At 30.8% G+C, this 21837-nt stretch overlaps 3 protein-coding genes across 3 annotated transcripts; all 3 read right to left on the reverse strand.

Moving 5' to 3' along the window:
* Positions 1–5063: 5063 nt before the first annotated feature.
* LOC149520324 (uncharacterized) lies at positions 5064–5531 on the reverse strand. The gene has a single exon (XM_089742638.1). The coding sequence runs from the start codon at positions 5529–5531 to the stop codon at positions 5064–5066; it is 468 nt and encodes a 155-aa protein (XP_089598764.1).
* Positions 5532–6391: 860 nt separating this feature from the next.
* On the reverse strand, positions 6392–7393 carry LOC111311105 (copper transporter 4-like). The gene has a single exon (XM_022910479.2). The coding sequence runs from the start codon at positions 7113–7115 to the stop codon at positions 6675–6677; it is 441 nt and encodes a 146-aa protein (XP_022766214.1). The 5' UTR covers positions 7116–7393; the 3' UTR covers positions 6392–6674.
* A 981-nt stretch (positions 7394–8374) lies between these two features.
* On the reverse strand, positions 8375–8784 carry LOC111310638 (17.6 kDa class I heat shock protein-like). Its single transcript, XM_089742666.1, has 2 exons — positions 8681–8784; positions 8375–8582 (listed from the first exon to the last, which is right to left on the reverse strand). The coding sequence occupies exons 1-2, from the start codon at positions 8782–8784 to the stop codon at positions 8375–8377; spliced, it is 312 nt and encodes a 103-aa protein (XP_089598792.1).
* Positions 8785–21837: the final 13053 nt, after the last annotated feature.

A 21837-nucleotide genomic window follows, 5' to 3' on the forward strand; every position in this document is an offset into this window, starting at 1 on the left:
CCACTCTATTCGGTAGCTTTATTCTGAAATCTCACAGGACTCATCGTCCGACTTACTTCAGTGGGCTGAGTAAAGGTATTGGGCAAGACAGCAGAAGCAAATCTATTTATGGTTCATGGGTATAGGAATGCAAATCTGGTAAGTGGTAATCATAGTCACCGTCTAGGCATGTCCAATTTTTTCTTTTTCAACTTTTTTCTCTTGTCCTGACATACCAGATACATATTTTGCCGTGTAATACGAGTGTCTGTGTCCGATACGTATCCGATGCCGGTACTTGGAGGTAACTGCCATGTCGGTGCTTCATAGTTAAGCTGGCTAGTATGATGCTTCGAGGTTCATTTGCTGTGGTCTGTGCCCTATACAAAGCGGTGTTAGCAATCCCGCCCGCGGTTTCCCCTTTGCCAGATGATCGTGTGTCTGGAATTAGAGTATTGACACAGAAATCATTGTCGGAAGTGTGGCTGCAAGCATCATTCACAAGGTCTCTACCACGCAAAGGCTCATCTCCGTATGAGGGATGGATGATGATCATGAAGATCAGTATCAACAAATTAGGAGAGAAAACCTGACAAAAAGAGTTTTAAAGAATGAGATTGAAATCCGGCCATTTCTTGGAGACATTTTTTTATGTTGCTTTCTTCATTTTAGGATACTACTTGCCCGAAATTATGTAGCCATAAACTCTTGAAATAGTTTGAAATCATGCTTTGGGTGGTGGCATAATTTACGTACGAATGTACATCCACTCAATGTATATGATCACTTTCCCATTCTCATGATTCTGCATCAAGTTCATCACAAGAACTTCAACTTGTTTAATGATCTAATTGTTCTAACTGCTTCAGGAATAAATGGCTTGCAAGTTTTCATGAATCCATGTATCCTGGAGATTATCATCTTATAGTTTTAAGAGATTGTTTCTATTTAATTAATTGTAAATAAAAAGAATCAATATTTAATTATAAACTTAATTACCATTTCTGGGTTAAATAGAAACTTTGACAAAATAATACTCCTGTTATTCTTAATCAAGTCAATGAGTCACAGTCCATTGATTACAACAAATTGCAGAGGATGATATATATATATATATATATATTGAGATATATATATTTTTATATATATACTGAGAAATATATTTTTTATATATATTTTTATTGAGATATATTGAGATATATATATATATATATATATCTCAATAGGATGGTTATTTTTATTACATAAAAAGTCACAATCGAGGGATAAAAAAAGAAGTTACAAGTATTAAGATTTGAATCCTAAATCTGTTATATTTAATTTATTATAATAATTACCCAATTGAATTAAACTCTAAATTCAATATGGTTATTGGTAATTGGGATTTGGTGTGCTAGTTTAGTTTTTTGTTGTAATTAGTGTTAAAACAGGTGATGTATTGTTATGACATGTTTATAATTATAGTTATGAAATTAATTACTACTATATATGTTCTTAATCATCTACTGCCATCTTATTCATCATTATGATATATATAAATTACTGTTATATTATCAATCATTTATCATTATGTTATCCTTGGATTACTATATTATTTATCAATATTCTATAGTGTTATCTCTAATGTACTAATATGCTATCTATAATTTACTATCATGTCTTTTTTTTTTTTTAAATTTGTACAAAGGAGGTAAGAGCTTAGACAAATCTAATTAAAAAAAAATTTGTAAGTGTTAGAGATCGAACTTTAGTCTTGAAAATATTCACCTCTTAAAAGAGGTTGGTGAATCATTTAAGTTAAATAAAAAATTTTAAGCTCAGTTATTTATAAATGTAATTATGAGTTACAAAATTTAAATAAAAATGTATAAATTCTTGTTGACGTGTGAAGAAATTTTAACTTCCAATATTAAACAAAAATTTAACTTCAAATGTTATAATTATCTTGTATATACAAGTTGTATAACCATTAAAGAAAAATTAATTAAAACTCTAATGTTGCAAAAAAAAAAGATTAAATTTGTGAAGCTTGTTGCCTACCACCCAATGAACTTTCTATGGCCTTGAATTTCCATTCGTTGTTATTGTTTATGTAGTTTCCTAATTTGTTTTTTTTTTTTTTTGGTGCTGGCAAAAAAAAAAAAAAAAAAGAAGAAAGAGACAGCTAATAGCAATAAATTGATATAGTCCACTTTTTTTTGGGTAAAATAACGTGAGCCCGTGTATTAATGGGAATTCAAAAAAGATACAACTATTTATTTATGCATTACAAAAAAGATTTTTCGCATAACAACTATTGTGCCATCCTTAGACTTAAATGGTTGAAATTCATTCCTTATATAAATTTTATAAATTTTTTAAGCTCTTAAAATATTCAATAGAATTAAAATTTGTTTTTTCATATAGCTAAATTTAAATTTTATTAAGAACAATTTTCTTTTATATAGAGTTAAGGATTAATAAGAAAATAATTAACTAAATAAAAATTAATCAACATTTAAATTTATAAGAAAATTTCTATTAAAGAAAGCTTACCTTAACAATTAATTAATGATTTCAATATTAATAAGGCAATATTTTAATTAAAAATCATTAATTAAGCTCAAAATAAATAATTAATTTAATAAATTATTATAGTTCATTATTTACACTTTTAGAGTTCAGTCTTTTTAATAGATATAGATATAGATATAGATATAAATATAAATATTTTGATATAGTTTTGATTAAACAAATCAAGATTTTTTTTGGAAAAAAATCAAGATGTTAAATATTAAGGGATTTCAATAAAAATATTGTGTGCACTGCTCCTATAATTTCAAATTTAACCCTTTATTTTATCTATTTCATTAAGTGCACACAATTGATTACAAAAACTTAAATAAAATCGTCATTAGTAAAGAATTTGGTTGAGACGACACATATTTCACAAAACTTAATTACATCACCATTCTCATTAGCCAATTCAGAAAAACCGGTTCATTGGATGATACCATGCCAACTTTTAGTGGCATTGGCAGTGCTGTTCATATCTTCAACCAGGGCATCGATGGTATATGAGTTTAAGTCATTGCTAGCCGAAGAAAGGTACGTGATTGCCATGTCATTAAGAAGTTGACATCTTTGGAGAAGCCGGCGGGCATGAGGCTGAACGACGGAGCTAGAAGAGTTTTCGAGCAGGCTAGCCATGAGGCTTGGAGCGTCGTTTGCTCTGCGCTGTGCAGAAAGCAAAGCGGAGTTACAAATCTCGCACGCTTTTCCAAATGGGGGAGGCGCTTGTGGTACTGAAAATATATTGTCGACGCAAAATTTGTTGCCGGATGTGTGGTTGCAAACCCTAATCACAAGGTCTTCTACCTTGCAAATTAGGCTCATCAGCATCTCCATATGAGGGATGAATGATGGTCGTGAAGATGATCAGCAGCAACAGAGGAAAGAAAAGCTGAATTCCAGCCATTTATTTCTTGGAGACGGATGGGACTTGGGCGGATAAAGATCATAACATTTTAGGGTACAACTTGCATGATATCATATAGCCATAAATTCTTTAAATAGTATGAAAACATGCTTTGGGGGTGAGACAATTTACGTACGAATGTACATTCACTCAATATACATGATCATTTCGCATATTCATGATTTCAGGAAATCAACCTCGTTGCAGCTAGTTCAACTTGTTTAATAATGGCTAAAACATTAAAAAAAAAAATCTTGAACTATTCCACTTTTTTTAAATAAACTTCAATATTTTTATTATATTCAAATAAAGCCTTATATTTTGGTTATATTCAAATAAATTCTTATTTCAAATAAAAGAATAATTTATGTTAAGGATTTATTTAGGTACAAATTAAAAGTTTAAAAGTTAATTTGGGTGTAAATTAAAGGTTAAAAGCTTATCTAAGTAAAATTATAAAAATTAAGGATTTTTTTTATTATTTTAACCTTTTAAGGCTAATAATCTAATTGTTCTAATTGCTTCAGGAATAAATGGCTTGCAAGTTTTCATGGTCCTAAGGGAGGGGATTTCATCTTATAATAATGGTAGGAGTTCTTTCTATTTAATTTAATTAATTGTAAATAAAAAGAATCAATATTTAATTATAAACTTAATCATCGATTTGGGGTTAAATAGAAACTTAATTATTAAGGATGGTTTGTTCCTGTTTTGCTAAGCTTTGAGTTTGATTTTTAGCTTTATAACCGTAATTTCTACCCAAAAACGAAAAAAAAAGACAAAATTTCCCTAAACAATATCTTACACAAGCAAATATGGTTAGTTTCTTTAATTTAGTATTAACAAGCAAACATAATTTGCAAAGATTTATACCGAATGTCGTAGATTGAGCAACAACTATATCATCTGCTCAAAGCTTTTGTCACCTATCAAAAGTACAAAAGTACAATGAAATGCACAAGATGAATCTTCATAATCACTGATCACTATAAAATTTCAGAAAAAAGATTAAGCACTTCAGAAATTGGTCATACCAAATACAGAGAAAGTTCATCTTCAATTCTCATTTATTGTATTTATAGTTGGCAACTTAATATTGTAGAGGTTGCGTTTTTCTAACTATATAAGAAATTAAAATCAACTTCTTTTACTCTAATTAGTTTTTTTTACTCTGTATGACTTTATTGTCATCAATTACACCAAATGTCAGATATATAGAGTAATAAATTTTTTTTTATTTTTTATTTTTAATATATCTAAAAAGTATGTGTTATCTCCTTTTATGGAATCAAAAACTTTACAACAATAAATCAAATAATTTCTCAACATATATATATATATATTTATATGAATTATACTGGCCGGCAGGGTATTCTGCTTATAGTGTAACATGACTTGTTTTCAGTAAAAAATTAGTGTAGATTATTACAAATGTATATATAGGGAATATATAATGTATCTTCTATGAAAGTGAATGATTTTTTTTAATATTTTCATGTACAAAGATAAATAAAGTGTTGAAATATTAAGGGATTCCAATAAGAAATTGTGTGCACTACTTCTGATTTCAATCGGAACCCTTTATTTATCTATTACCTGTGCACACAATTCATGGCAAATTAAAGCTTCAAGTAAGATCGTCAGCAGTAAAGAAATCTCTGGCGATGACAGAAATTTCACAAAACTTAATTACATCACTATTCGTATTAGCCAAAACCGAGAAACTGGTTCCTTGGATGATATCTTGGCAACTTTTAGTGGCATTAGCTGCGTCATTCAAATCTTCAACCATGTCATCAATGGAATCAGAGTTTAAGTTATTGCCAGCCGAAGAAAGGCACTTGATCGTCTTGTTGTTAAGAAGCTGACATCTTTGGAGAAGCTGACGGGCATTTAGAGAAGAAGAAATTTCGATCAGGCTAGCTATGATTCGTCGGGCTTCGTCTGCTCTGCCCTCCGCAGAACGCAAAGCGGAATCACAAATGTCGCTCGCTTTTGCCCACGGGGCAGTTTGTATTAGATTATCGACACAAAATTTATTGACGGACGTGTGGTTGCAAATCATAAACATAAGGTCTTGACCAAGCAATGGCATTGGCTCCTCTTTGTTATCTCCATAAGAGGAGTGGATGGTGATGATGAAGATCAGTAGAAACAAAGGAGAGAAAATCTAGCAAGGGAGAGATCGAGAATGAGAGTAGAATTGAGCCATTTCATGGAAACAGATGGGACTTTGGGAGAATATAATATAGCCATAAACTCTTTAAATAGTCTGAAACATGCTGGTTGGGTGAAAAAATTTTCATTATTCGGAAATCAAGCTCATCACTAACAACTTAAACTTGTTTTGATAACCGTATGATATGTTAGAGTGATGAGCTCTTAATTTCAATAATTAGAACTCAAATTTTAATAACTTCAAATATATATATATATATAAACAAAACAACTTAAACTTGTTTAATAATTGCTTCAGGAATAAATGGTTTCCAAGTTTTCATGATCCTAAGGAGAGGGGAGATTATCATCTTATAATGGGTAGGAATTCTTTCTATTAAATTAATTTAAATTAAAAGAATCAATATGTAATTGTTGAGATTGGTTTGATCCTGTTTTGCTAAGATTATGTTTTGATTTTTAATAACCTTAATTTGTACCCAATAATGGAAAAAAAAAGGACAAATATTCCCTCAGTTTGAACAAAATTACACATGGCAAAGCGAATATGGTTTCTTTTAGCATTAATATTGAATAATTTGCAAAGATTTATACCGAATATTGAAGATAAAGCAGCTTGTAAATATTTTTTTTCAATTGAAAAGGAGGATGGTGTGCGAATTCACTTCCTATATGTCCTCTTAAGCCTTCTTAGGTACTAAGCGAAGACAGCTTGTAAAATCTTTCGTCGTTCAACTGAGGAAGAAACTAGGATGGGAAATTATTCTTTTTTTGTTAAAAACGCATGGAACATTAATTTATAATCAGTTTTCTTGATCTGTTCTTTGCTATTTAGGCTGGACGATACAGAAACTGAAAACGTAATGAATCTAGTCCACAAAACAAGTGTTTGGGCCTAGCGCTTTCCCCTGGACAAGGCATGATCTTTATAAAAGCAGAAATTAACTTCTCTCTGTCTCATAATTAACTCATTGTTTAATCAAAACACACACCAAACAAGCGCAAACAAATGAAAAAAAAAGAAACAACCCCTTAAATTCCAATTCAACCTCAGCATTTCCTACTTCCTAGGAGGAAGGTCGGGCAACTTCTCAGACCCACCGGATTTTCTAAAAGCCTTGCTCCCAAAAACCAAGAATCCAACCGCATGTCCGAAAACAGCAGCGAGGAAAACACCGCCATTAAACGACATGACAGCCAGCATCACCATATAGCTCAGCCCTGCACGAACCGTATGCATCGCCGTCTGAAAAAACCCAGCGGCAACCTTGTTGGCTCCTGGCTTGATGATGCTGCAATAAGAGAGCCATTCCACGATCATTGCCAATACAAATACTAAGATCAAGGCCAATGCATACATGCCCGAGCTGGAACCTGGCCAACCCGAGAAGAGGATTTCGGATTTATGGCCCCAGTGGAAACTCATGTGCATCAATGACTTCCGATGAACGTGGAGTCCCGTCGTGTTCCACGCCGATGTCGTTTCAACCATGTTCACCATATTCGTATTGTTTATTTTCCTCTGTTTTGTTTGGTTTTCTGATGAAGAACAGAAGCAGGGCTTTTAAAGAGGGAACAGAAAAATAGAATTTTTTTTCTTTTTTTCTTTTCATTTTTAATCTGGGATTTTAGTTTTAGGAGTTTTCCTGGGGTTCACGCTCATTTCCATGGAAGGTGGCTTACTCTTCCATGGTTGTAGTGGTTTATTGGTTTATACGTGCTTGGAAGGGGCGTGGGAAAAGAGAGAAGACAAGTGCTTTAGAATCCTGCAAAACTCGTTTGGAAGCAATCCCCCTGGAACTGGCATTTCCCAAGTTCACACGGACCGAATGACTGCTACAGCAGAGATTTTATTCTCTCTTTTCAGACATTTTTCTTTTGTATTGACCTACTTTTTTTTTAGTACTAGTATTCTAGGTTTTGTTTAAGGAAAATATCTGGCTTTATAAATGCCATCTTCAATTAGCTTAGAAAAGCAACCATTGCCAATATTTTATTGTCTTCGATTTTTTTTTTATCTAATACCTGCAGTACTCCATCTATGGGTCGCAAATGGAACGCATAGAAGAAATGAAATGGGCTACGGTTCTTTTGAGTTTAGACCATTTAATCGCTACAGCAATCAGCCTGGTCCAGGTCGTTGACCTGGCTTGAATCACGATGTATATAACATGAAATGCATAGTGAAATAAAAAAAAAAAGCACTCATTGCCACAGGGGTTAATTATTCCAAGCAATTTGGCTCAATGACTGAAACTAGGGCATGTTTGGAAAATATAAAAAGTAGAAAATGGTTATTTTGTTTGCCAATTGTTATAGTCTAACAGAGATGTAATGTGGAAGTTTTAACTACATCAATTAAATACTAGAATATGAGTTTTTATGTAGTATACTATATATAAAAAGCACATTGCTTTTGTTGCCTTATTAAACTTTGGAAATTAAAAGCTGAAACACCTTTTCAAGATTAGATAGAATAGTAATGCCACCAATTTACTCAAACTCAATGGTATTTTTGTAGCTAATAAGTCCAACAAGCACTCATGAGAATATTACTGGTTCTTATTTTTACCAAAACAAGTGAAATAAGAACTCATGAGGTTTCTTTATTTATATGATCCTGAAGATTGTTTATGTAGTTATAGGTCGTCTCAATCTATCATTTCCTTGGGAAGTTCTTAAGCAGAAGCTAAACCTCTCACTTGCCGTGGATCTGAATGGTTCTTTTGGGGTTGTGTTTGGCCTCTGCCTTAGGAACTGTCAAAATGAGCTCCCCGTTTTCAAGTATGCTCTCAACTCGTCGACCTTTTCATTCTCAGGCAACCTGAAACGCCTCACAAACAGGCCACTGCTATGCTCCACGCGATGCCACGTCTCACTCTTCAATTCTTTCAGCATGATCTTCTCGCCGCTGATGCAGAGGACTCTGCCGTCCTCCACTTCCTCCTTGACTTCGTTCTCGTTCAGCCTGGAAGATCCGCTTTGAACACATAAGCTTCTGGGGTCTCATTCCAGTCTAGCTTCGCAAGCTAGAATGGCAGTGGAGAAAGCAGTACAAGGCGCAACGAGAGTGCCACCGTAGTGAAATTCTTGGAACGGATGCCAATATACTGGTAGAAAGGCTCGTTAATACTGTGGCCACCGAAATAGCTACTTGGAATTATCGACATCTTTGTAAAACAACTAGGCGATAACTAGCTTATTATAATGCAAGAAAGAGATGCTATATTGCTATGAGAGTCCAAGGTGGAGAAGCATTTTTATAAGGGAAAAATGGGATTCCAAAATATAGAAGAATCTATGTTGACTAATGGACTAATTAGTATTTAGTGTGGTGTATCTGTATCGGATGATTTTTCGAGAGAAGAATCCTCTTCACAAAAAAAAAAAAAAAGAAATTCTCCATTGGCCAGATAAAACATACCAATGAAGGGATATAAACGAATATGGCATCCGAATAAATATTGCACCTCAACCTTGAATGGAGCTTCTTTGCAAGCGAGACTAATCCTTTTCAGAATAAAATACATTACTAACCGGCTTTGAGCGGAAGGCTGATGCAAGGAACATTGACGACATGCCATGGTATCAGCATAATTTTGGGGCCAACTTATGCTTAAGTGTAGGAAATATCCGCCCATAATGGGAGGATAAATTCTTCTGTTAATAACTAAGAAAAGGAAACTGCCAAGGGCAATTAATGTTTATTGTTACTTTTAATTAAAATCATAAATGTAAACTTTTAACTCCTTTCCCCACTTCCTCTAAATATAGCAATCGGCTATAGCAAAAGAATGAAGAAAAATAGCATTCGGCCATTTTTTGTGTGGGATGAGAAAAATGAAATTGTCTCTTCCACTCTCAATATTTAGCTTGGAATTCAACCATGAAAAGGATGAACATGTTTATCCAAACCAAGAATGAGATAAGTCTCATTCATATGTGGAACTATGTGATGAGTCACATAAAGAATAAGAGAGGAAAAGAGAGAGATTGAAAAAGCAAAAGAATAAGACATTCCTTGTAAAGTCTTTGAGGAACTCATCCTTTGGTGTTTAAGGACTTCACTATGATTAGTGAACAATTTTTGAATGCATGATTTTAACCCTGACCAGTGAATCAAGTTGACATCTCTTCTGCTATGCTTCCATAAATTAAGTCTTTCACATTATTTATGATATATAATCTTCTTCATATATTATTAGATTATCCATTATTTGTATCAGGCCAAGTTGGCTTGATTCTTGGTTGTTTCAATGTTTGTCTTGAAACACCGAAATTATAGACAAGTTCTTGAGTTTTTATAGGAATGTGTCCGAAAATCTATGGAATACAAAAGTGTGTAATTTTGTTGTAAAAAGTTATTGTGAAAGTTTTGAGACATTCAATTGCACGTTGCCATTTTCATTTGGATTATTTTGAATCGAGTTTTCAATTTTCAAAAGTCGAATATGAGAATGCTCAACAAGGCATTCGAATGTCCTAAACAAAATGTGAGTTTTTAACCTTTTTTTTTTTTTTTTTTTTAAATATGCATTTGAATACCTTCTTAGAGAATTTGAATACTGTACGTGATCTTTCAAAATATAGAAAAATAAAAAAATTTTAAAATAAAATAAATGTTTAAATTTTTTTTTGATAGTTCTTGGTTAACTATAGGAGGATGAAAAGTATAAGAATGATTAAATTTTATTTTAATTATTATTAGATCTGTGTGTGTTCATAAAATTTCTTGTATATATGTTACAAAAAATTATGACAATGATTATAAAAACTGCTATTGTTATAAAGACTTAGAGGCAATTACTTAGAGCTATAAGGCTAGTAATTGAATTAGCGTAGCAACAAATGGATCCAAATGATGATGATATTATGTATCATATCATCAAGGGTTTACGACAAGATTAAAGAGTTATTCTTGTTAGATAACAAACATGTAATGAGGATTTAAACATATACACGATGTTGAATAGATACACTTCTTACACTTAAACAAAAGAATCTTTTCAAAGATCTTTGGATGCCTAAAGAGAGGAAACGTCATAATGATACAACTTTGATAAAGAATTTTGTGATTTTGTGAGAAAGTGCTGAGAAGAAACGGGACCTTCTTTATTGGCCCAAGTTTTCATAATGGCATACACAAAATTCTTGAATCTCCATATATGGCTAATAAGAATGTGAAACTATCGTACGAATTTATAGATTCCATCCTAGTCATTAGACAGGTGATACTTATTGATTGAAAACATAGTTTAATAAACAATGTATATGTTTGATGATGGAATGTTCATGTGTTTAGTATGTACATGTTATATGAGACTTGTTTGTGTGAATTTCAATTAATGTATGTTATTGATTGAACGTAACCTTATAGTTAGTGGGAGTTCTAAGATAATTGATATATTCTATTTTAGAATGATAAATTTTACACAATGAAATAGAATAAGTGATAATCAAACACATTAAAAAAAAATTTGATTATGAACATAGTGACATTTTAGTTTCATTTTTATGTGAATGATTGTCATTATTTTACTTATGACATTGTGGCAAAGTAGATATGTGTAATGCTAGGCATTAAGTAGTGCATACATCTCTCAGTAATGTTTTATCCTTTGAATATGATTTTTGTATATAAGTCTATGATTACTGGATAATTATGAAATCCGAAGTAAGAAAATCTAGTATGTGTTAGAAGGATAATAGGTTCTTGAAATTCTAAACATTGTCTTAGTGGAGCCTGAGTTTAAGAATACGTCCGAACATAGAAGGGACCAAGGATTTGTGAAGCCTAGATAAAGAAAACTCAACTGCTAGCATTATGTTGCCAAGTAGTATGAAGAGTGACATCATGCATGAGTTAATGTTACATGATATTGTTAAAAAAGATATGGAGTGCCTTGACAATAAAGATTGTTTAAATAAAAGGTTGATCATACTTTAACAGATAAAAAAGAGGTTAAAGCTATAACTCGTTCTTTCCCATATAATTAAGAGCACATAAAGGTGCATTTAGCCTACAATGAAAGTATAAAGACTCTTAATGGTGCTTTTTGTCATATTTAAATATAGAAAGATCGTATAAGAAGCATTTAAGCCTAGTGCTGATGTGTATATCGCATACACATGTTTGAAAGGAAGCTATGAGCTTTAAGCGTTGGTCACATGTTGGGAATAAAGGAAAAAATTCCTAAAAGACCAAAGAGTGGTCAAAAGTGGCAAAAGGAATGGTCCCAAATGCGTTAGTTATGGTAAAGAAAGTAATTTTGCTTGTGAATGTAATGAGACGAAGAAAACTCATGGATCACAAACCATGTAGCATGAGACATAAGCAAAATAAATTTATGTAAGAAATAATCAAAAGATTGAAGGAAAAGGAGTTGACACCTATAAGTTAAGTGTGTAAGGTGAAGAAACCCTTATTTTACATAATGTTTTGTTTGCTTTTGATATTTGATGGAATTTAGTTTTTGTCATTTTTTTTCTTTATTTAAGATTTGTTATAAATTTTAATTATACTAAATATGGATTTGTTTTTGAAAACAATCGTTATGGATTCGGATGCTTATTAAATGGTTTTGTGATATCAATATTAATATGAATGTTTGGCATGCTAGATTTGACCCTATGGGCCAACAAAGAATGGATATGTTAGCAAAAAAGGGATTATAATGCCTTATATGAAAATGTTAATCAGCCATGATCTGTAAATTGTCTAGCAAGGTAATTGACAAGAAAACCATTAATAAAGAAACTAGTGTTAAAGTTTTATTGTAACTGATACATTTTGATATTTGTGTCCTAATGTATGTAAGGACATATAGTTGATGTTAATATTTCATCACATTTATTGATGATAACACATATTTCATTTTTATTATTTGATCCTTTAAAGTTTAAAGCTTTAAAGTGCTTTAGAAAGTATGTATACTTTGTGAAAAATCAATTAGATAAAAGCGTTAAGGTGTTAAGGCGTTAAGGCGTTAAGGTGTTAAGGTGTTAAGAATTAATCGTAGATATGAGTACTTACTTGATTGGTTCAAATAGATATGTTATGAAAATGGTTTTGATAGGCAGTTAACCATTCCAATGACTCTACAATAAAATTGTATTGTAGAAAAAAGAAATAAAACTCTTCTGGAAATGGTTAGGTCAATATTGACCCAATTGAGTTTGTGAATCACTTTCGGGGTAAATATTATTAGTAATTGTCTATATATTTAATAAAGTATCCTCTAAGCCAATTACAACCGCTCCTAATGAATTGTGAATTTGTAAAAAACCCAATCTTAGGAAATTGAAAACTTAAGGTTGTACTACCTACGTTCTTAAGTTCACTCATTAACATGGCAAGTTAGGTTCATAATGTAGAAAGAGTATATTTGTAAGATATTCTAAACATTCCAAAGAGATATATGTTTATAAGTGAACAATTGAGTGAGAGTATAACTGAATTTTGAATCTTTGAATACCATTTTTTTGGAATATGAGTTTCCAAAATAAGGGTGAGATGAGTTAGAAAATGTCTTTTTATGAGATTGGGAGTGCAAATGGTTTGATAAGTTACAAATCAATTAATAGATATTCCTGATAAGTAACCAACAATATCTCATCTAAGTGGGAGCTTGACTAAAGTTAATGAATTTGTTGAATTTGTTTCACAAGAATCACAAGTCAAGCAAAAGAAAAGTGGATGAAAGTAATGGAAAAAGAAAGATAGAGTCTAAGATCAAACAATGTTTGAAAATTGATTGATCTACCCAATGGATACAATTATAGCCATGCCAAGTTTAGATTTGGAGTTACTTCAAATGGATGTGACAAGTTTTTTCTATATAGAAAATTGAAAGATAAAATCTATATGGAATGACCTAAAGGTTTCATTGACAGAGATCAATAGCATAAAAGTGTACAGATGATTAAAATCATTTTATAGTTTTGAATAATCTCATGGTCTTAAAAAATCTTTTAGGCAGTGGTACATTAGTTTTCATCAAACGATAATTTCATATGATTTTATTATGATTGATGAAGATTGCTGCGCGTATGTTAAACAAGGAATAGACGAGCTTGTGACCATGTCACTCTGTGTGGATGACATATTGTTGGCTAGAAATAATGAGTATTCCACTATGGTGAAAATTGGTTGTCCTCAAATTTGAAATAAAAGACATGTGTTAAGCAGCTTATATACTTGGTTTAAGAATTAAGAGAGATCATTTCAAGAAATTGTTCTCTTTCACATGTGTAATATATTAAAAAAATTCTTGAACGATTTAGTATGTAAGAGTATAAGCCAATCGATATTCCTATGGCAAAAAGTGAAGGCTTAAGCCAAAAAATGTGTTTAAAAACTCCATAAGATAAAGGAACAAATGACAAAAGTTTTTTAGTCTAGTGCTATTGGAAGCTTTATATATACTATGATGTACACAAGGTGGAACATCAATTATATCGTGAGCATGGTAAGCATATATCAATCTAATCCAGGTCAATCCCATTAAAAAGTCATGAAAATGACATTAAGGTATTATAAAGTCATTGTAGATTATTTGTTGCACTATCAAGAAAGTAATATACATTTAATTGGCTATATGGATGCCAATTGGAGAGGAGATTTAATAATCTACCTATAGCTATGTGTTTTTACTAAATATTGGACTATATCTTTGATCAATAAAAAAGAAACTTGAATAGCACTATCCACAATAAAAGCTGAATTTGTAGTATTTTTAGCAGTAATGCAAGATGTTATTTAGCTTATGAGATTTTTTAATCTTTTGGGAATAAAGAAAGATGAGTCTAACTTAATGTTGGTGAATTACGATAGTTAAGCAGCAATTGCATTCACAAACAGATCCCAAAGACCAAACAAAATATACAAAATATAATTTTATAAGAGATATGGTTGCATAAAAGAAAGTCAGCAAGTACATTTCTATGCATAAGATAATTGTAGATCTATTAACTAAGACCATGCCTAGAGATATGATTTATAGCCACATGAAATCTTTGGAGTTGCATAGATAATGATGTCCCAATTAAGAGGTTCTATATGAACAATCTATGATTATTCCTATTTGAGTTGACTTTTATTGAATATGATTAATGTCATTAAAGTTTGGTACTGTGTTTTGTAAAGCATGCAGACGTGTATATGTATATGTATATGTATATGTATATGTACATATAGATATGATTTGAAAGGTATGTCAAACAAATGATTGGCCTATCACACAGGTAATTGCCTCAATTATTTGGTACCATGGATATGAGATTAGTTTTACGCTATAAATCGAGATCTCAAACTTAAAATGAAATTGCCTTGATAAGAGATCAAGATAAGGTCACTTTATATTGAAATTTGTGATTGAAAGTGAATAATCCCACAATTCACTTTATTTGTCTTAAATGTCAAGTGAAAGTCTGGTTGATTATTTAAAATCAATTAAAGTTATGGCTCAAGTTAGATACTGGAAATATTTGAGCTATCACCTGTACAATATTGATATATAATAATAAAGACATACGCTTTATGGAAAAATGAAAGTAATACCATAGCATGTGTTTCATATCACACATGTATTATTTGACTAACAAGGGTAACAAAAAAATATATCTCTACATCTTATTGCGTGAGACCCTTGAGATTAAAGGATCTCATATTTAGTACCCTCAAGGACTTTTGATTATTTCTTAAAGTTTTAGTTCAATGTAAGCTATCTTAGAATGTTGCCAATGATCATAGATGTTTTAATCTAATGGGACATATTTGGAGAGCAACTAAATTAAAATAGAGAGATTTTAGAAGAAGAAAAGATCATTCTAGAGTCTCATTTGGTTGTATTCACAGGCCGGTCAATTGTGTTTGAGATGTTGAACATAATTATGAATACATAAGTATGTAATATAATAAAAAAGAGATCACAAGGAACTTGAAATATGACTAAATGGATCTAAGATACTACATACTTATTCTATTTGTACTTGAGAGTTATTGTACATACCTAATAGTTGTATAAATGACTAGATATGATTTTGAGTTATTATATGCACCTAACAGTCGTATAGCGACTAAGCTCTCAAAATATGCTGGTTGCACACTTATTTCCTTGTATAAACCTATTGAAAAGAGTAGAGAAAATGTTCACATGATTAGGAGAGTTTGTCACCCATTTTGTTTAAGTGGAAGACGTAGGAAATATCTACCTATAATGGGAGGATAAATTTCTCCATTAAAAACTAAGAAAAGGAAACTACCAAGGGCCATTAATGTTTGTTGTTTTTTTTTTTTTTAATTAAAACCATAAATACATACTTTTAACTCTTTTTATCATTTCCTTTAAATATGGCAATCGGCCATAGCAAAAGAATAAAGAAAAATAGCATTCGACCATTTTTCGTGTGGCATGAGAAAAATGAAATTGTCTGTTCCTCTCTCAATATGTAGCTTAAAATTCAACCATGCTAAAAAGGATGAACATGTTCATCCAAACCAAGAATGAGATAAATCTCATTCATATGTGGGACTATGTAATGAGTTACATAGAGAACAAGAGAAGAAAAGAGAGAGATTGACAAAACAAAGGAATAAGATATTCTTTGTGAACTTTTTAAGGAATTTCATGCTTCTAAGACTTACACTGTGGATAGTGAACAATTTTTGAATGCGTGATCTTGTCCCTAACAAGTGAATCAAGTCAGCATATTTTCCATTATGTTTTTGCAAATTAAGCAAATCTTTCACATTATTTATGATATATGATCTTTTTCATATATTATTAGATTCCATCATTAAGGATCTAGTGGTAAAGCATCAAAGCAATTGTTATATAATAAAAACTTCAAAAGAAACCAAAACTTTTTCAACCTCATCTTTGTTTTTCCTAAGCACTTCTTAAAAGAGAAGTGAATGTGAACATTATCTATCTCTAAAGTTCAAAATCCACCTGAATCCAGATCTAATTTTTTTTTTGACATCCAAAATTTCAAATTTCTTAGTCTAAATCTAAGTTCCCAAATAGAGCATCAAGGTCTAAAATTTCTACTAGTAGTAAACCTTTGGATGTTATCACATAAAATAAATCTTTGCCATCCAATGAAGAATATTATGGATGGAAGTTGGTGGAAGATTTCAAAGGAAACATGAAACATCAAGCCATACACCAATATAAATCAATCATATCAAGTTTCAAGACAAATAAAAGAGAATAGCCCCAAAACATTAAGATCTTACAAGTTAAACTCTATAAATAATCACATGCAAGCTTGTTTTTCTTAACATTGATAATTTAGAATGTGATGCATCCTACATTAGATAGAAAAATTTAATTATTGTGAATAATATAATTTTTGTATTAGTTTTATTCATATTTTGAATAATTATGTTTAAACAGAAACAATTATTATATGATAAATGATCATATCTATTGGAATATAAATTTATGTTTATTCATTCATTATAAATAGATCTTTCAATATAACCATTTTTACTATTTATGATTAAAGAGTTTTAGGCTTTATTATATCCTAAAGGTATTATTGGTTTTAAGAAAGTATTCTTCAAGTTTCAAAGCTAAAATTCTTTTTTATTACTTTCATTCTCTTATTTATTTTTCTAACAATTTAAAGGTAATTACGTGAAATTCATATTTTGTATGAGAAAGATATAAAGAAAAGAAATTGGCAAAATTGACTTTTGGAGCATGCATGGAAAGTTTCAAATATTCAAATGATTATTTTTCATTTTACATCAAAAGAAAATTGTAAGAATGTTGCAAATTCGTTGGTGTTTATGTATGCAACTTGTAGACACCTCATTTCACATGGGGTGTGCAGCCAAATTTTTTGTTTCGATTTTGTCAAGATTTTTGGGCTTTGGAAGTGTTTTTGGGTCTTTTGGGCTTTGAATGAACCTATGTCAGTCAATATTTAGGCTTTGCGCCTAACATATAGTTTTATTTTGGTTCGAGCTTGGCACCTAGTAGATAGCTTTATCTTGTTCGGGCTTTGAGCCCAATGTATGTTTACTTTGATATAGGCTTTGACCTAATAGGTATTTTATTTTATTTTTATTTATTTTTAATAAAAAAGAAAACTAAAAAAATAAATAAAAAAGAAAGAAAAGAAAATCAAACAAAAATTTTTTTTAAAGATCTCGTACAAGAATCATAAATTTGGCAAAGAAGAATAATGGAGATTACTTGATTGAGTAATTTTTGGGATTTTTGTTCTTAAACCTGTATGAAATAGGAAAGTCATAAGAAATTAAATCATAAAAGATTACAAAACATCAAAGCTAGGGATTTGGTTGAATTGATTTTACCTAAATTAAAGGTGTTGAGCCCCTATATAAATATGTTCTAACACAGACAGAAAAAAAGCTATGAGGAGAAAAAGATACATAAAATATATCAAAGTTTTATTTCACTTTGAGTTGTAGTTTCATTCTGACTTTGGAATTTTTTGGATTTGGGGTTTTTTTGTTAGTTTTTTCTTAGGGTTCCAAGTGATTTTTGGAGTGGAGATTCAAGTGTTAGGTTGTTTCTTGGGTTGTTTGGATTTTCTTGGGTTTTTTGGATTTTTTTTAGTTTTCTTGGGTTTTTTTTTTTTTGGTTTCTAGGTTTTGTGAGTTTTTCGGTTGAAGTTCCTAGTAAGCTTTGAATTTCTTGGGGACTAGATTATCTTTTAGAGAGAGGGGTTGTGAAAATTAAAAGGATAAAAAGAGAATGGAAGTCTGAACCTAAAAAAAAAAGAATTTTATTTTATTTTTTTGCTTTTAAAGCCCATCAAAACACAATTTCATTTACCTAGGGATCCGTGTGTTTTTTAAAAAGGTGACCTAACTTATAGCGCACTCGATTTTGACCTGCTTCCCATTTTTTTGCTCTGAGTCGAGCCATGCCCTAGCTAAGTGACGAGCCACACCAATCCTTATGCTTGTAGTCGTGTTCCTCAGCTGCCAAGCCTAAGCCAACTTCAAGTGTGTATATATATATATATATTATTTTTTTTTATTTCATATGCTAGTTTATTTAATTGTTTGTTTATGTATTTATGTATTTGATTTTAAATATTTTTATAAAAAACATGTTTAAATAAAAAGCCTTACTAACAGATTGAAGGGCTATTATTTTATTTTCAAAAATATAGTTTTACCAACATATTGGAAAACCTTATAAATTTAATTTTTATTTTTAGAAAAAGCCTAAAAGCCTTACCAATAGATTGGAAGGCCTAAATTTTATTTTTAAAAATAAGGCTTTACCAACATATTGGAAAGTCTTATTTTTTTTTTGATAATTTTGAAATAAAATAAAATAAAATAATATTTTTTTTACAAAATCCTACCAACATATTGGATAATAATCTTCAATAGAAAATATTACCAACATTTTAAAGGATACTTTGGCCATAGAAATTTACTTCTTTAAGTAAAATTAAATGAATGTGAAGACTGAACCTCTTCAAAGCATAACAAATAGTCCCTTTGAATACTCTTAAGGTGAGAAAATATTTTTAAATTTACCAACATATTAGAGTAATTTAAGAAAAATTTTCAATATTAAAATTATTTGGTAAATATTAAATATATTTTAAGGCTTAGATAACTTGAAATTAAACTGGTACCATATTTTGGATAGGCATGTGAGGGTGCTACAACCTTCCTCATGGATAACTGTAGTCTCAAACCTAAACTTTGGTTTCATGAATTAGAATATACTATTTAAAGATATCTAAGTCAATCTTGGGGCTTTTTTTTAAATGGGATAGATTCAGTTAGATGACCAATCACACCTAAACAAAAAATATTAGTGGTAACTCTATAAATCTATATTTAGCGATAGGTCCATGGATCTACACATTATACAGTTTGGCAACTCTCCTGGAGACATCAAGAGTCGAGTAGTAAATAATTCCTTGTTATCCAAGCCTGACTTAATAAATTTAAAAATTTCTCTTTTTGTTTGTATTTTATTTATTTATTTATTTATTTATTTTGTTCATATTTGTCATTCATTTGCACATGCATAACATAAATTCTATACCTAAGTTTTATCCTTTGGGAGGGATTAAAGTACCTACGTCTTCATGAGATTTTATATCTTTGTATGGGCTAGCAAAACAGTTCCACTCAAATTGAATCTTTTTCGCTTGTAGCCTATAATGTGTGAGGATTAAGATTCCTTACTAGTTTGTGATGGATAATGATATAAGAAATGATTTGAGAACCTTTAGAAATAGCTCAAACTACATATAGTAAACGTTATGAGCTTAACTTATAGGTAGAGCCATGTTCCTTTAACCTTTAGAGTTTACCTTGAATTAGTATCATGTTGTTATTGTATTTATTTACATGTCTTATTTTTTATATATTGAAATAATTAACTAATTTCTTAATTTGCATATTCATAAAACATTTATAAAGATTGCATAACATACTTGCCCCAAGGATATATTCAACAAAAGCTTTATGGAATCCACTGAACGTCTAGTTTATGCCTCATTTATGTTCTTTGAATGTAAGTCACCTAATGATGTGAAGGTAGAATAAAAAAAAAAGGCAACAAAAAGAAGGTGATTGCTTATCGCCAAGTTATGTTTCCACATTGCCTAAAGAAGTTCATTTGCTCATCAAACAAAATGATTTGAAAAACCTGTCAAATATATGGAAAGGTATGAGTCAGTCCAGATAATTGACCTTTGTGAGAAGTATGGTCATATTGCATATCTCCTTTCGATGGTAGTTGAACATTTCTTTATTAGAGTAGTGGTGCAATTTTGAGATCCTTCATATAGATGCTTCATTTTCAATGAGGTTGAAATGACACTGATTATAATGGAGTATTTTACATTGATGGGTTTGCATCTCTAATCACCAGATAAGATATATGTTAGGAGGTAAAAACTAGCATCTTGTAAGAAACGAGCTGATCTTATGGGAGCTAAAAAGGAAGATGTGAATGTACTAGTTCAAGAAAAAAATGATGATATTTGTTTGCCTTGGGAGTTTTTTCATGACTTTATCACAAAACATTTGAATGATGATCGATAGCTAAATATATTTACTTTGGCAATATATGGCATGATAGTCTTTTGTAGGATTTTAGGTCATATTGAGATAGAAGTGATTGATTTCTTCTAGCATATGGAAAAATGTTGTAACCCTTTTCCTACAATCTTGGCTGAAATAATTAGATCCTTAAACCATTATCGTTAGAAAGGCAAATGATGTTTTATTGAATGTATGCCATTATTATATTTGTGGATGAAGAGTCACTTTAAGTGTAAGAAAAATGCATTTTCTAAACTTTACTTTTACAATTGAGCCCCAATAAAAGAATTTTGTGAGAGTGAATGGCCAATGCCCAAACTTAAAGAGGAGTGGATGGTCTTACTACAAGGTTTTACTTGCACCTAGGCGAAATGGTTAGCTTCATGGATGAATTGTGAATCGTATAAATGTAGAGATGAGATTGGAGTCCCACTTTGGGTTAATAGAGAGTAATTAGTTATGTGTCATTTATGGTTTGAAGGCAATTTGGGTTTGAGTAGTTTGTTCTTATGACATATAAATTCACTTAGTTAAATTTCCTATATAGTGAGTTAAAAATGTTGCAAAAGGTGGATAATGTGATTAAGGCATGGAAGAAGCCCAAGGAAGTGAGTTCGGGGGTCATTTACAAATAAAGTCACCCATGAGTATTTTACGTGGAGAGCCAAGAGGGGCAAGGAGATTATGTTTACTCTTAAAGATTATTACTAGCCCGATGACCAAGAATTGAATGAGATACCCTTAGAGTTAGAATTTACAAGGAAAGCATTTAAAGTTGAGAAAGATAAGATAACACAAGAGATTTAAAGGCTTCAAGAAGAGAGTGAGAAATGGAAAGATAAAGCAAAAAAATTAAAAGTCAAAGGCCATAAGATCTTTAAAGAGTGTGATATAGTGGTTAATGATTTGGCTAAACTTCATCAACAACATAAGAAGTTGGTAGCTAAGAGTAAAGCCTAAAAGGTTTGTTAGGGAATAAGGTAATGCTCTTAAAAAGTTGATGAAATTGTGTTAAAAGAATAAAAGATTAAGTATCCAAGTGAAGGCCAAAGAAATAAATATCATTGATTTAACTTGTGAGAATGAAAAGTTAAAGAGAAAAAGTTCCCAGATGGAGGATGATTGTATTGAAGCCTAAAATAAGAATGAGATGTTTCGAGGGTAT

This window comes from Durio zibethinus, chromosome 1, assembly GCF_047325235.1.
Source record: "Durio zibethinus cultivar Kanyao isolate XHJ-2024 chromosome 1, ASM4732523v1, whole genome shotgun sequence".
NCBI classification, from domain to species: Eukaryota; Viridiplantae; Streptophyta; class Magnoliopsida; order Malvales; family Malvaceae; genus Durio; species Durio zibethinus.